The sequence below is a fragment of the Poecilia formosa genome, unplaced genomic scaffold (genome assembly GCF_000485575.1).
Source record: "Poecilia formosa unplaced genomic scaffold, Poecilia_formosa-5.1.2 Scaffold15, whole genome shotgun sequence".
NCBI lineage: Eukaryota > Metazoa > Chordata > Actinopteri > Cyprinodontiformes > Poeciliidae > Poecilia > Poecilia formosa.
In genome coordinates this window covers 470980-484814 of record NW_006799954.1, presented here as the reverse complement: position 1 = coordinate 484814, position 13835 = coordinate 470980, and the positions used below count along the sequence as shown (strand labels likewise).

General features: G+C 39.0%; 2 protein-coding genes across 6 annotated transcripts; one reads left to right on the top strand and one right to left on the bottom strand.

Moving 5' to 3' along the window:
* Window positions 1-200: 200 nt before the first annotated feature.
* Window positions 201-4986, bottom strand: LOC103134049 (adenosine kinase-like). The gene is made up of 3 exons (XM_007546105.2): window positions 4680-4986; window positions 2335-2409; window positions 201-1586 (listed from the first exon to the last, which is right to left on the bottom strand). Exons 1-3 carry the CDS (start codon window positions 4769-4771, stop codon window positions 1499-1501), a joined length of 255 nt encoding a protein of 84 aa, XP_007546167.1. The 5' UTR covers window positions 4772-4986; the 3' UTR covers window positions 201-1498.
* LOC103134050 (AP-3 complex subunit mu-1-like) lies at window positions 3817-12915 on the top strand. Of its 5 annotated transcripts, none has more exons than XM_016668440.1 (10): window positions 3817-4362; window positions 5959-6031; window positions 6356-6667; window positions 8443-8614; window positions 8695-8832; window positions 8928-9013; window positions 9097-9230; window positions 9668-9875; window positions 10487-10631; window positions 11356-12915. In XM_016668440.1, exons 3-10 carry the CDS (start codon window positions 6395-6397, stop codon window positions 11454-11456), a joined length of 1257 nt encoding a protein of 418 aa, XP_016523926.1. In that variant the 5' UTR covers window positions 3817-4362; window positions 5959-6031; window positions 6356-6394; the 3' UTR covers window positions 11457-12915. The 5 variants fall into 5 exon arrangements, with proteins under 5 accessions (XP_016523926.1, XP_007546169.1, XP_016523927.1 ...); XM_007546107.2 differs by having other exon boundaries at window positions 6353-6667; XM_016668441.1 differs by lacking the exon at window positions 5959-6031.
* The last annotated feature ends 920 nt before the right edge of the window (window positions 12916-13835 follow it).

Below are 13835 nucleotides of genomic sequence, written 5' to 3'. Positions count from 1 at the left end.
AACGAATGCGGACAGCTGTCGAGCAAAAACGTTTCCGCACATCACGCACAAAAACAGAGAAGAGCCACATAGGATCTACTAATGGAGATGAATCTGGCCAGCGCAGAAGTGGTTAAAGATGTTCTAGTGGAGAAAAGGCTGAAAAGACTAAAGTAGCACAGTCTACTACTGAGATAATTACAGCAGTTCTCCAATTGTGACCTTTAGAAACTTTTATTGTACCTCCCTTATCTGACAAACAAACATGGATCCGTCCAGTCCCGTTTGCCAACAGTACATTATGGTCATTACTGTAGATTTGAGCAACTTTAGGTGAGAAGCAATTTTCTGATTTAAGATCACATTAATGCCTTATTGGAATGTTTTCTTGTCTTACCCAAGTTGAAGACTAGTTAAGAGAAATGGGCTGGTGTCTGATGTCAGCTTTATGCCACAGCAAAACTAAAACCAGTGACGATGTCTCTGATTGAAGCATTTCAGATCTTTTTATAACATACTAATGACTCGTCTGTGTCCCTTTGTAGATTTTTCTGACAACAGCTGAGACTGGAAGGCCAGGAACATTGTAACATGGCATCTCTGCAGAAAGCAGCGTCACACTTTTCTCAAAATAAATACACAACACACGCATGACTGACCGCTGATTATACAATCCATGTCATTTTTGTCTGTTGCGTAATGCATCGCAGCCGTGCGACCTTGTTTTCCCCTTTGGACTAAAGCCTGTTTAATTGACTCATAGATTTTAGTTTGCCGGACCTGCAGAAGAACAGTCGCCTTCGAGCTGTCAAGTGTGTGTTCGCAGATATATTATTAGGAACAGCAACAACCCCACTGTTGGTAAAGGTCCTGAGAGGAAGTGAGGGGTCAGAGAAGGGGAGCGATGAAGCACAGGGGGAAAAACATTTAGTTGTCTGTTGTAAAAAATAAATAAATATATATAGTCAATATGATGTTGCTGTCAGAGATAATTATGAGAAAGTCTGACAGGGTGAACAAGCAGGTGTCTACCTGCAAAGAGCAACATCTTCTGCTCTACAAATCCATAGAAGAAAGAGAGGATTCAATTTAAATCATTTATCCCCCAAAAGATTTAAATCTGAAATGATTATCAACAAAATTTCAAATTCATAAGGGGCAAAAAGAGGGCGATCCGGTCCAGATCAGTGTGAACAAACTCTCACATTCTGCTCTCTTATCTCCTGCTGTTAAATGTTTGCTTTGTGGCTCTGGTCTCGGTGGGACTGGGGAGGTGAAGTGTCCCGCTCTGTCATTGGACGAGACCGTCTCACTCTGCTCAGCTCGCTGCGCTACCATTGGCCGTCTGCGCAGGAACAGAGGTCAATGGTAGCAGCTTTCTTGTGTGTGCCTGTTTTGGCTGGCCCTCTCCAGAACAGAGAGGCGCAAACTCGGGATGATTTCGGACGCATTTTTCCCCTCGCTGCAAAAAACCCCAACAGAAGTTCACATGTGTGGTGGCGCTAATGTCACAGGTACTCTACAGTAAATGTTGCAACACAGGAGGTACGAACAGTGCTTTGTGCTTGTCCTCAGCCAGGATCTGATCATTGGGCTTCAGAGAGTACCTGCAGATGATTAAAAAAAAAAGGGGGGGGGAAGGAATTCAATATTAATTACATTTCCTAAAACATCCAACAGTATTCATATCATACGGTAAATCAATTTCTGTCTGCATAAAAAGTCCATTTCCAAATCAATGTGCTAATCAGAGAGCAATTTCCTTGAAAGAAACACAAAGGTTTGCTGGGGATTAAAGGGCAGTTTTAGTCCTGCTTTAGTGAGGCCAAATTAGACCTGAGGCTGGCCGGTTCAGCTCTAATCCAGGAGTTTACGCAAGGGGCTTCTGACTGGACACGGAGCTGGAAACCAAAGCAGCCCTTTGCCCTGTTAAATCTGGTCCACTGGAGACCGAGAGAGCAAGTCCTCAGGGCAGATTCAAGACTCAGATGAGTCTCTGGATTACTGCAGGACTGATGAGAGTAATTCATTTTGCAGGGATACGAAACAAAGAGCCATGGACTGACAGCTAATTTATGTTCAGGATGCATTAAAGCAATGGATCAGCTGCTTTTTTCTGTGCTTATTGGCTTCCTTCCTTATCGATCACAAACCTAAATTAATCTCTTTCCTCTATAATCTCCCCGTGACCTCTCCGATAACAAAACACAGGATGGCAATTGATCTGGAGTCGCTTACTGCGTACTCATTTTGTTTTGCCTACTTAGAACATTTGCAGCAACAAATCGATAAAAACCACTTGCACGGAAAAATAGATTTCTTTTTTTTTTGTATCGTTTTATTATTTAAACTTACTTGTCCAAGAAGTCTTTATCAACAACAGCACAGATGTCGAGTAAGGGGTTTCCCATCCCAAAGAGCAAGTTGGAGCTGCAAGAAAAACAGAAACGTGGATGAAATTTTAACCGCTGATTAACAAACCGTAAGGCTTCTCAGACAGAACCGTCTTTGAGAGAGAAAAGCTTGATAAATAATTTAACAAATCTAAAAATAACACTATTCATATGTAGTAATCTTACATTATTTAAATTTTTTTATTTAAATTATTAAAATATGCTGCTGAAAGACATTTATTGTTAGAATTATTTTTATTAATGATTATTTTAAGTATTTATATACATTAAATGTGCATGATATCGATTATATTCATGTAATTTTTAAATAATGGATTCAAAACATTTTCCTAAATTAATGTTTATTTCATATAACAGCAGCTACATTTTTAAAATAGTTATCTTAAATCTCAAAATAATCTACAGAACTCAGTATAGAGTGGAGAGACATTGTTTTTCTTTACATTTAGAAGAAAAAGAAAACCCTGAGTGTGCAGTACTACTTTTGCAAAAACTGTAACTTCACACGAGAAAAGCAGAAATAGCGCAAATAAAGCAGATGTTTAAACAGCATTCACACACACACAAAAAAGAGATGCATGTGGTCAGTGGTGAGGATCTGGGCAACCATGCATGCAATTATATTATGACACTCGCAGCGAGCCAGTCCACCGACAGAAGTAAACTGCATATTTCTGCATTTTTCCAAGACAACGAAACTAACCGCAGGGGCAGACCATCTGATAACCTCATGGTCTTGTGATGCCAACAGACAAGAAAATGAAAAAAAAAATAAAATAAAAATATATATATATAAACAGTTACACTGCACGTCTGCACTTTGTATCATGTAATAACACCAGCACCTAAAACCTGTTAAGCAATTGGGTAACCTATTACAGAAAGAAAGAAAGGTTATGAGGTTATGGTGCAACCTCTACTCTCTGAGAACAGACAGAACTAACAAGTTAAAACCCCTGGATTTATTATGAGTAAGCAGACCAGGGGGAATGAGGATGTGAGTAATACAGAAAGTCAGAATAGTAATGCCGCTTTTTTCGCTCCTGCAAGCCTGAGCGTACTCGCCGTTTCCATAAACTTGTCGGTGTTTGTGAGAAAACTGCGGATGGCCAAGTGGTGTCACTGACAGATGCTCGCTCCATATGAACATGTGCTGCCATATTTCCCAGGAAGCCTCTCTGATGCACATGGAAGCTTTTCAGGAACCAAACGCAAGGAACTGGTCACCAGAGCTACAGAGAAACGCATCAACATCTGAAATTGACATCTAAACCAGAGGACACCGCACCCTTACTATCATCTCCCTCAACACACCCATCTGGTAGTATGCAGTCTGATGATTAATGGGCTTGTGCAGCCAATTACACTAACCCAGTGCCCAGATCTGCTCTGCTGGTTGTACCTCCATCAGTCTGCTCTTACCTCACAGAAGACATGGTGTTCTTCTCTCCCGGTATGTGTGCACCAGCAAGACACTGACAGACCTGTTGAGCAACCTTTAAAAAAAAACCGGTTCTGAAAAGACTAAGCTTTGGGGGGGAAAAAAACAATTTGAGCTCAGCTCAGCGTGCGGGCGGATCGATTCCTTTTCCCTGCATCTACAGCTCCTCCTACTGGGGACTGACTGATTGGAGGCATCTGAAGAAGGAAGGGCCACGGCAACCTGCCTCTGCCCGATGATTGGCTTGCTTCTCAGACTTCTGCTATGTTTTACTGCACCGCTCTAAGCTTCGTTTCCCCCACATGAGAAGCGTCCCGATTACTGCGGCTTATATGAATTAGGTTCTGATCTGATTTCTTCACAGTGAAACGGGGGGAGAAAGAAGAATGATAACACTGTCCAATGCAGACCGCGTGATCACTTGGCTGTCCTTTGTTGTCTTTGGAGGCTGGCGCAGGATGGATCCTGCGTGGACAGTCTCCAGGACACCGGTCCGGGCATTTCTGAAGCTGGTCATGCTGAACTAAGGTTAAATATTTTCCCAGCTAGCACTGTTGCACTTAAGGGGCGGCTAATGGTTAAATCTTAGCTGTCGGTGTTAAAGAATAACAAGATAAAGACACTTCGCAGGAGGACTGTTTCCACAGCGTTGGTTGAGGAACATTACAGACTCGAGACACCACTGCATAAATGGGCAAAGCCGTTATATAAATGGCTAAAGTGTTGCACCTGGGGTAACACTTTACACAACAATTGATTTGGCGCACAAATCGCGACTCGGGTAAACGCTGTTTCGTCCCCTGTTGCTGAAAAACAAAGGAGCCGTCACAGCGGATTTTAGTCACCTTAGTTCGGCAGCAGCCTTTTTGCTCGGAGACTCTGTCTTTTCATCCTCGGAAAGTTTGGGTTTCTTTGCTTTGGGTTCATCAGAAGCCATGGCTGTTCAGACTGAGCACGTTGCAATCGCCTTATGAAAAGCGGTCATGCAATGTTGAATTTAAACCCCGAGTACAGACTCGCAGGTATCAATAGCCAAAAGTTGCGTCGTGTTAAATAAATACATAATTTAAGTTAATAGTTATGCAAAGGTTAAGAATTTATTTTACTGTGCCTTCGTATGTTTTAATCTTCGTGTCACATCCACAGTCATTTATAACTTCTCCACTAACTGACAATGTGAGGTTTGTTGTTAAAATGTATTTGTTCACTTAAGAATTGCTATATTTATTTATTAAATAATTTATTATTTTTTAGATTTGTGCATGTTTGCTCATTTGCACGTGTTTTGTTTCCCATTCAATTGTTTTCTTCAGTGACAAGTGGATTTTGACAATCTTTAGGGTCCTGCAGCAGGACTATGAAATAATTTAGTAAACTCTCACAAAGTAATAGAACCATTATACATGCAATAAAATCACGTTTTAGGAAAAAATAATTCTATCTGTATAACTCATTTCAACACCAAGACAATTATATAATGAAAAAGTACCTTGCAGTGACACAATCAAGGAAAGTAAGACAAAGTTGGGAACTGAAATGAATGTTCCAGTTAATATAACTAGAACAATTAAAAAAACCTCTAAATAAGTGAGTTTTAATCTTGATTTAAATGAAATTAATGCTTAAGCATTTTATTTCAGTTTTCTGGAAGTTTGTTCAAGATCAGAAGAGCATTAAAACTACATTGTAATTATTAAGGTACCATAATAATATAACCGTACACGTTGTCGTTTGACCCCTTCTTATCACACTGATTTTTAAGTTTATAAGCTTAAAAATAATGTAACTACTTAAAAATAGCCTTAAAAAGATAACATGGTACAAAGTCTGTGAATTTCCCTGAAAGAAAAGGAAGTGTTTACCACTATTGGAACTACAAATAGTACCTACAAGACTTTACTCAGGGAATAATCTCTCCACAGCTAAACGCAAGGCGCCGGGTTATAGCTGCCCACAAATTGTGCCTGATTATAAAAGAGGTGAAAAAAGTCTTTAAGGTAGTTAGTCTACTACACTCATTGTTTTTCCAAGCTGTAAAAGACCCATAGAAATATTTGAACACTTAAAAAAATTAAGTAGGCTTTATTTTGTGACTTTGACTTTTTTTTTTTACACGTGACCCAGTTGTGTTTACGTGGGCAAACATCTGCAGGCGTCTCCATCAAATCTTGTCAGCACAATCAGCTGCAGTTAGCAGGTAAACTTTTTACAATCTTACAACTTTCATTTTAATATATTATGTTTAACGCTTTAGAATAATCATGACACTTGTAAGTGTCCGATTAATTTGTTTTTAAGAGTAAAGCTGGTAAATGTGTGCGAAGTCCGACTGCTAACCAGAACGAGAAGTCAACTGATGCGAAAGTTAATTTGACTTAACAGGAAGTAAAGCTGGCTAACAACTTGAAATAATAACATTTTGCAGGTATTAATTAGAGTAAGTTACTATAAAACACATGCGAACAAGTTATGCTTGTCAGTCTGCTGATTCTGAGTTGGTCTATTGAATTTTTTTCGGTAGCAAACCAACAACAACCACCTCATCACTGTTCCTGCTGAGATGATCAACAGCCTGTTTCTGATCAGCCACTCTGGAGACATCTTCCTGGAGAAGCACTGGAAGAGTGTCATTAGCAGGAGTGTGTGTGACTACTTTTTGGAGGCCAAGGAGAAGGCAGGGGACCCAGAGAATGTGGCCCCAGTGCTGCAGACCCCACACCACTATCTCATCTCTATCTACAGGGGCAAACTCTTCTTCCTCTCAGTTACCCAGACTGAAGTCCCCCCACTCTTTGTCATTGAGTTCCTGCACAGGGTGGCAGATACTTTTCAGGTGGGAGTTTAAACTATTTAAATTGATCATACCTGTAATAATTAATTTGTTTTCTTTATTTGCAGCAGAATGGATAGTTGCTGCTGCTCTATTTAAAAAAAAAAATAAAAATGTATAGATCAGTTATACAGTTTTTTGTGTTAAGTTTTGTGATAATGTCATGAAGCCGCAGTATTTTTGTCTTAGGATTTTTATTCTTTGAAAAAAGTAGAAGCATAACAAAACTATCAATCCACACCTTTTTATGATCTTAAACAGATGACAACAGATGTTAGCTGAGTGTTACACGGTGGTTTTATGGTGGAGGTTGTTATGCAAATGTTTACCTGGAATCCTTATCCCTGCACTCTTTGTTTCCTGTGTTGCATTTGAAAAACGTCTTTTTGCCTTGCATTAGCCGTGTATTTATTAAAAATATTTACACACATTTACAACTGCAAACACATCTGCAGCAACGGACCGGCATTAGATTCTAATGTGTATTGATTGTGAGGAGAAAATACTATAGTTTCACTAGGTTTCCACAAAAATATATAACATGAGCTAATTACTTTTATTCTGAGTGAAAAAGCAAAGGTTATTCTTGCTGCTAAATTAAAGTATGCATTTATTTACATACCAGGTTTTACAGTTATAATCACCCAGCTGGCTAGTGAGCATTATCAGTTCTATTATAGAGCATTTTTCATGTCTACAAGTGTATTCAAGACATTTAAAACAGATGGACTAGCATACTGTAAATAACATATTATCAATGATGATATTCAGTATATTAAAAAAAAATAGGTAGACAAATCAAATAATTACTAAGGATGAAGAACTGATTAAACAAATTTGTGTCCAGTTTGACAGCGCTGGAAGCAAATACTGAAATGTGCAAAGATTGTAAAATAAAACAAAAACAAACGATAATAAATACCAAAAGTGATCTTAAGGAAGACTGTTCCAAAGATGAGGGATAATATAAATAAATAACGTAACGCCTCACTGTGAGTTTTATGTCTCATTTTAAGCATTAACAGAAGACCTGGAGGTTCTGATGGGTTTGGGAAATAGATCCAAATAGTACACAGCAACAGGTGGGGGAAGGGATAGTTCTTATGTTTCTCTATATGCCATAAAGCTGAAGAAAACTCATGTTACTCCAGATCTTTCTCTGGCATTTTATTTAAAGGACTCTCCAACATAGGAACAATGTTACAGAACAATTTAGTGGTTTTAAAACCATAAATTGCTAAAACGATGTTATACCTCGATACCACTAACTCCTCATGCCTTCACTTCTATATGTACAAGGGATATCTTGCATTTTTCCAAACGATAAGGGCCAAGTCATTGTACTGCAGGCAGAGGATAACTGATTGGAATCATGGGAATGTGGTTTTATTCATGATGCATCAAATTGTTTTGTTGTGCTTCTCCTTTTTTTCAATGAAGCACTGTTTTGGCGTAGAAAAGAGGAATTGTTCTGCAAACGTACCACTATCATTGTCGGCTTTGTGTGACTTAATTCTGTCAATTTGAATGGTTATTCCTTACAGTTAGTGAAAACTTAAACCTCAGTTTCTTACAGAATGAAATAGTTATACAAGAATATGGAGCAAGGTCCATTAAGACCCAGAGTTTAAAAACTGAAAAACCTGCTTCAGTTTTACTTTAGAGACACCAGTCAGAGTTAATCTTCTGTTTTGCCAGAAAGAAATTCCACATGTTGACCCCTGGAGCCGAGAAGGCTGTTCTGACCTCGGTGAGACATTTTTCTTCTTTATCCACAGGATTACTTTGGGGACTGCTCAGAGGTTGTGATCAAGGAGAACACGGTGACTGTTTACGAGCTTCTGGAGGAGATGTTGGACAACGGGTTTCCTCTGGCAACAGAGTCCAACGTCCTCAAGGAGATGATAAGGCCTCCGACCATCCTGCGGTCGGTCGTCAATACGCTCACAGGTAATCAGAGGTCAGCTGAGGCTGCAAGAGCCAAACTATATGTAAAGTCTTTATTCCTACTTGCGTCCTGTGTTTTCCAGGAGGCAGCAACGTCGGGGGAACGTTGCCTACAGGCCAGCTGTCTAACGTTCCCTGGAGGCGGGCAGGTGTTAAATACACCAATAATGAGGCTTATTTCGATGTGATAGAGGAAATCGATGCCATTCTGGACAAATCGGGTAAAACAAATAAACGTATTCAACGATATCATCGAATATATTTGCTAAAGGTTTTAATGCATTTCAGAGTGTTACTAGAATCGTGTGTTCTGCAGGTACGACTGTCTTTGCAGAGATTCAGGGTGTGGTTGAGGCCTGTGTGAAGCTCACTGGGATGCCTGATCTCACCCTGTCCTTCATGGTGGGTCCGTTTTATTTCAGCATGCGTTAGTAGTTGTATTTGACACGGTGTGCCATTAACCGAGTTTTTTCGAATCTTTTAAGAATCCACGACTCCTTGATGACGTGAGCTTCCACCCGTGCGTGCGTTTTAAGCGCTGGGAGTCGGAGCGCGTCTTGTCTTTCATCCCGCCAGACGGAAACTTCAGGCTCATGTCGTATCACGTCAGCTCTCAAAAGTAAGCACAGATGTTGTACATTGACTTACAAAACCATCTTGAGTTTTCCATGTTTTGTTTCAAACTGCATTATGGTGAAGTTTAAAAAAAATAAAAAAATAAATAAAAAATTACTGCGTTTTGGAACCACTTTTTGCCAAAATTACACCTCCTGGTATTTTGTTCAATGTCTTTTCAGCTTTGAACAGTTAGAGTAAAAATGACAATTCTTGAACGCAGCACTTGTAGTAAACCATTTAACATGTAATTGAGCAGCCCTGATATAGAGGATGATTTTTTTTATTTCTTCTCAAGGTCAGTCAGGTTGGCAGGAGAATGTGTATAAGAGCATATTCTCTAAATATACTCTCATGTGTGAATCCAGTAGAAAGCCTGGTGCTAATCAGCGTTGACTCATTCCTGACGGAGGCCTGCTCTGTGTGCGTTTTCTGTCCCAGTCTCGTAGCCATCCCGGTGTACGTGAAGCAGAACATCAGCTTCTTGGAGACGGGTTCTTGTGGTCGTCTGGACATCACAATTGGGCCCAAGCAGACCATGGGGAAGTCGGTGGAGAACTTGACGGTCACTATTCCAATGCCTAAATCTGTGCTCAGCGTCAATCTCACAGCCACTCAGGGAACCTACACCTTTGACTTAACAACCAAGGTAATCAGCCAGCATGGCCTTCCTCACCAGTGATGCATGACGGGTAACTGACTTTAATATGCCAGCAATAGATGTTATACTTTAAGTAAAAGCTGGTAGGAACTCAAACGCATCCCCTTTTTTATCTGTCCGATTATGAACACAGGTATTCAAAATTCTATTGGGAGTTTTATGTGTTATGAGTTGAAACTAGATTAAGCTTTTTAATAACAAATGCTGAAAATGAGTTAGGGGTGAAACAAAGGGTCAGTATGTAGAGAAGTCCCCATGTGCCTTCTGGAGTGAGGGTGCTGCTTTAGAGGGAACATTGTTAGTACATGGCACTGTTTATTTTTTCTTGAAAATAATATTTTTTTTTCCCTCAATGCATAAATAAATGCACTCCTAAATAAAGCCTTAGTCAGAATATAATTATCCTGTTGCAGTAAAATGGGAATATATCAAAAGACATTAGACATGTCTTTGCCAGGCATGCTAGTAATTGTGGAGGGCAAGTGAAGCATTTTTATATACACCACCGGCTGGTCAGTGCAGATGTTAGAACCTGGCGGTGAGAATAAAAGCGGCGTTTTGTTGTATTACCCTGACCTCAAACACTCGTTCTGTGGTAGGTGGTCCTTTGGGACGTCGGGAAACTTAACCCCCAGAAGCTCCCCAACCTGCGAGGAAGCATCAGCATTCAGACGGGCTCCCCGAAGCCTGAAGAGAACCCCTCGATCAACATTGGTCTGCAGATACAACAGCTGGCCATATCAGGTGACGATCAAAGATCAGCAGGAACTAAAACTGAGCTTTTACTGAAGCTTAACATTTTTATGTGTCTAAATGGTGACAGATCATGATGTCAGAATGTGAACACTGTAATGAACACAGGGGTGTTTAAATCTTGTTGTGAATTTTCTTGTTCAGCTCCTTATTAAAGAACAGCAAGTTGTGCAAAAAGAAGTGAAACGTTGAAAAGTTAGAAGTGCGTTCAAATGTTTAAAGAAGCTGACATTAAGTGAACCTGTAAACGTTTTAACGAAGTTTAGGTTCATCCTGAAATTTCACTTAGGAAATTGGACTTAGGAAAATTACTTGTTTGCTTATTTAATACCATATTAAACAGTGGAGCTATGAAAATAATAATAATAATAATAATAATAATAATAATAATAATAGGCATTATAAATATGAATATTTAAAGATTAGGTAGTTCTGAAAGACTGTCTCATGGAAAGTTAAAAAAAAAATTACCATGCAATAATTTTGCAGGAGATTTTAGGAAGCGGACATTGTTGTCTTTAGAGCCTCAGAAGTGAGTCTTTGTTTTTCATTATAGAAAGAAAATGATGCATCAAAGGGCCTAAATGTTATAATAAGCAAACACTCAGTATTCCATGGAACTAATTTTAGGATTTTAAAGGTTGAAGTAGCAGTAAATTCATTCCTAATTTGGCTTCCCATTCTCTTTTTCTTTTTTGTTTTTTTTTCTTTCCAGGTCTCAAAGTGAGTCGTCTGGACATGTACGGAGAGAAGTACAAACCATTTAAAGGGGTCAAATATGTGACTAAAGCGGGAAAGTTCCAGGTCCGGACCTGAGCGAGGCTGGAAAGCTCAGCATTCCGATGCACCAAACAGGGGAGCGAGGGTTACCACACTGCCGAGTCAGCGACAAGTCTTACTTATCTACATCTGCATGGTCAATAATGAAGAACTCAGCATTCTAACAGCTATTTATTACACCGCGTAAACCATGCTTGGTATTGTATTTTAAATTTATATGACTGCAAAGGGAAGCCTTAAAATCAATGTGATTTCTGTTTGTTGGGTTTAGATGTAACGCATCATATGGAGAATTTTCCATTTGCTGCACGTGTATTTCTGTATCTAACATGCTCAACATGTTGCAGAAGGGGAATATTTTTTTTGCTTTAAAAACAAGCTCCCTGCCTTGCTTTACGCGACATCTCTTGAACTTGAACATTACAGTCTGCGCGCTGCCTTAAGAGTTTGAAGGAATACCTTTGAAAAGGTTTCTACGTGATACTAGTTAGCGGATTTTATTATAATAATTTCAGATGAAACTTTGGGGAAAAATGTATGTACTGCCTACATTCTGAGTGGTTGCGATGCAGATATGTCTGCACACATTCAGCGTTTAATTCAGTGGCCTTGTGAGAGGAGTTGTAAGAGCTCTGTAAACACACACTACAGCACAAGCTGCAAGCTCAGGAGACTTGAGGGAAGTATGTTGAAAACTGTATTATTTAAAGAACACAGTAAAAATGTGACATTGGGATGGTGTGGGTCCGATTTAGTTATTCAGGTGTTTTTTTGGGGGAGAGGGAGTAACTGTAGAAACTACATGTTGTTGAATCCAGCTGTTTTCTCTGAGCAGAGAATTTTTAATCACTATTAGAAAAATATCCTATTTAAGAAGATAATGTAAGAACCTCTAAACCAGATGCCTTATTGTAAAATCTTTATACTCCTCCTTGTGTGTTTTTTGTTGTCTTTGTATCCAAGCTGCCAGATTAGCTTTTTGTTTGAAGATCCTTTTTGGGGTGCCTTTCTACATGCTGAATTTTCTCCTGCTATTTTTGTGTAAACTTTTATCCCAAAATCTAAATGAGACATTTGTCCAAAGCTCAAATGTTAACTATGATGAAGAAAATGTAATAAATTACCTTCCAATCATGTGCCACAAATCTAGATTTTTTTTTTTGTTAACATGACTCATCTGTTATATTTTGAACGCATCTTCTGAAATGCAGCTAGTGATGTTATTCAGAGATGAAGTGAGGAAACGTTGCAAATTGACATCGGAGGCAGAGAGGAGCGCCGCTTTTCTGACCTCGGTTGTTTTATGCATTAAAAACATGTCGACTCTTGTTTTTATTATAGTCTTTATTCTTTCAAGGCACAGCAGATGTTGGCAGGGCTACAGGCTATCGGAGTACATTCAGAGTGTGGATTAACGTCTACGACGTACAGCTCCACACGCCGAGTCTGTGACGACTACAGTACGCCTCTTCCCCCCAAAAAGAAAGAAAACGGGTAACAGTCTGTGCTGCAATTCAGAACTTCATCCCTAATCATACCAGGGACGGCTCAGTAATAGTGTTAAAATGAGACTACACACACGCACACTGTCTCAATGAGACATGTACATTTACCCACCCAGTTTTTTATTTTATTTTTTTTAAAAGAATTTGTTAATGGAATGAAAATATGCATTTACTCCTTTAGTTGTAAGTACAGTTCTGGTTGGAAATTTCCATACACTCATCCTGGGCATAAATGCCATGTTTTTGTTGTTTTTTTTTGTCTTTTAATGATTAATTTAATAAATACATAAAGCAGATTTAAAGATCTTTCTTCAGCTGCCATGGTCGCATCCAGGGAACTGGTAAGGAGGTTAAAAAAAAACCCCCAAAAAAACAGGAACCCTCAAGCCAAAAACATCTTGTAACCCACCCTAGTTTAACATCAGCTGAGAGGAAAGAAGCCTGATGATTTCTGAAGAAAATAAGTCTAGGGAGACAAATACTGAGCAGTTTTGGCACAAAAAGAAGAATGTTTGGAGGAGGTAAGGTGGGGCTTTTAAAAAGAAAAAGAGTGCAAGATAGACTCAAGCTTGTGCAGTTGATTCTTATCTTAAAAGCCATTAAAGTTGTCTGAAAAAAACAAAAAAAACAAAAAACAAAACTAGATCAAATAAATTGTCAAGAGCAAGAATGACATTTATACTGATGAGTGCAAGTAAACTTCTGACTGGGTCTGTATGTGACATCAGTTTTTTCTTTCAGCTTCTTTTAATTAACAAACTTAAACCACTAACAATTATTTAAATGTTTAAATCTTTAAAAAATATAGTTTGTTGCTCTGGTTATTACAGAACTACTTCTCAAAACCACCGGGGTCATCTAAAAAAAAAAAAAAAAAAGTAAAAAGAAAAATTGCATCAGAGAACTCAGA

What these genes read in the sequence shown, in the direction of transcription:
- LOC103134050 (XM_016668441.1), top strand. Translation starts at nt 6,395, where the DNA reads ATGATCAACAGCCTGTTTCTGATCAGCCACTCTGGAGACATCTTCCTG. An exon ending in GGGTGGCAGATACTTTTCAG is followed by an intron (nt 6,668 to 8,442) that starts GTGGGAGTTTAA and finishes CTTTATCCACAG; the next exon opens with GATTACTTTGGGGACTGCTC. An exon ending in ATCTCACCCTGTCCTTCATG is followed by an intron (nt 9,014 to 9,096) that starts GTGGGTCCGTTT and finishes GAATCTTTTAAG; the next exon opens with AATCCACGACTCCTTGATGA.
- LOC103134049 (XM_007546105.2), bottom strand. Translation starts at nt 4,771, where the DNA reads ATGGCTTCTGATGAACCCAAAGCAAAGAAACCCAAACTTTCCGAGGAT. An exon ending in AAGGCTGCTGCCGAACTAAG is followed by an intron (nt 2,410 to 4,679) that starts GTGACTAAAATC and finishes TTTTTCTTGCAG; the next exon opens with CTCCAACTTGCTCTTTGGGA. An exon ending in GATAAAGACTTCTTGGACAA is followed by an intron (nt 1,587 to 2,334) that starts GTAAGTTTAAAT and finishes AATCATCTGCAG; the next exon opens with GTACTCTCTGAAGCCCAATG.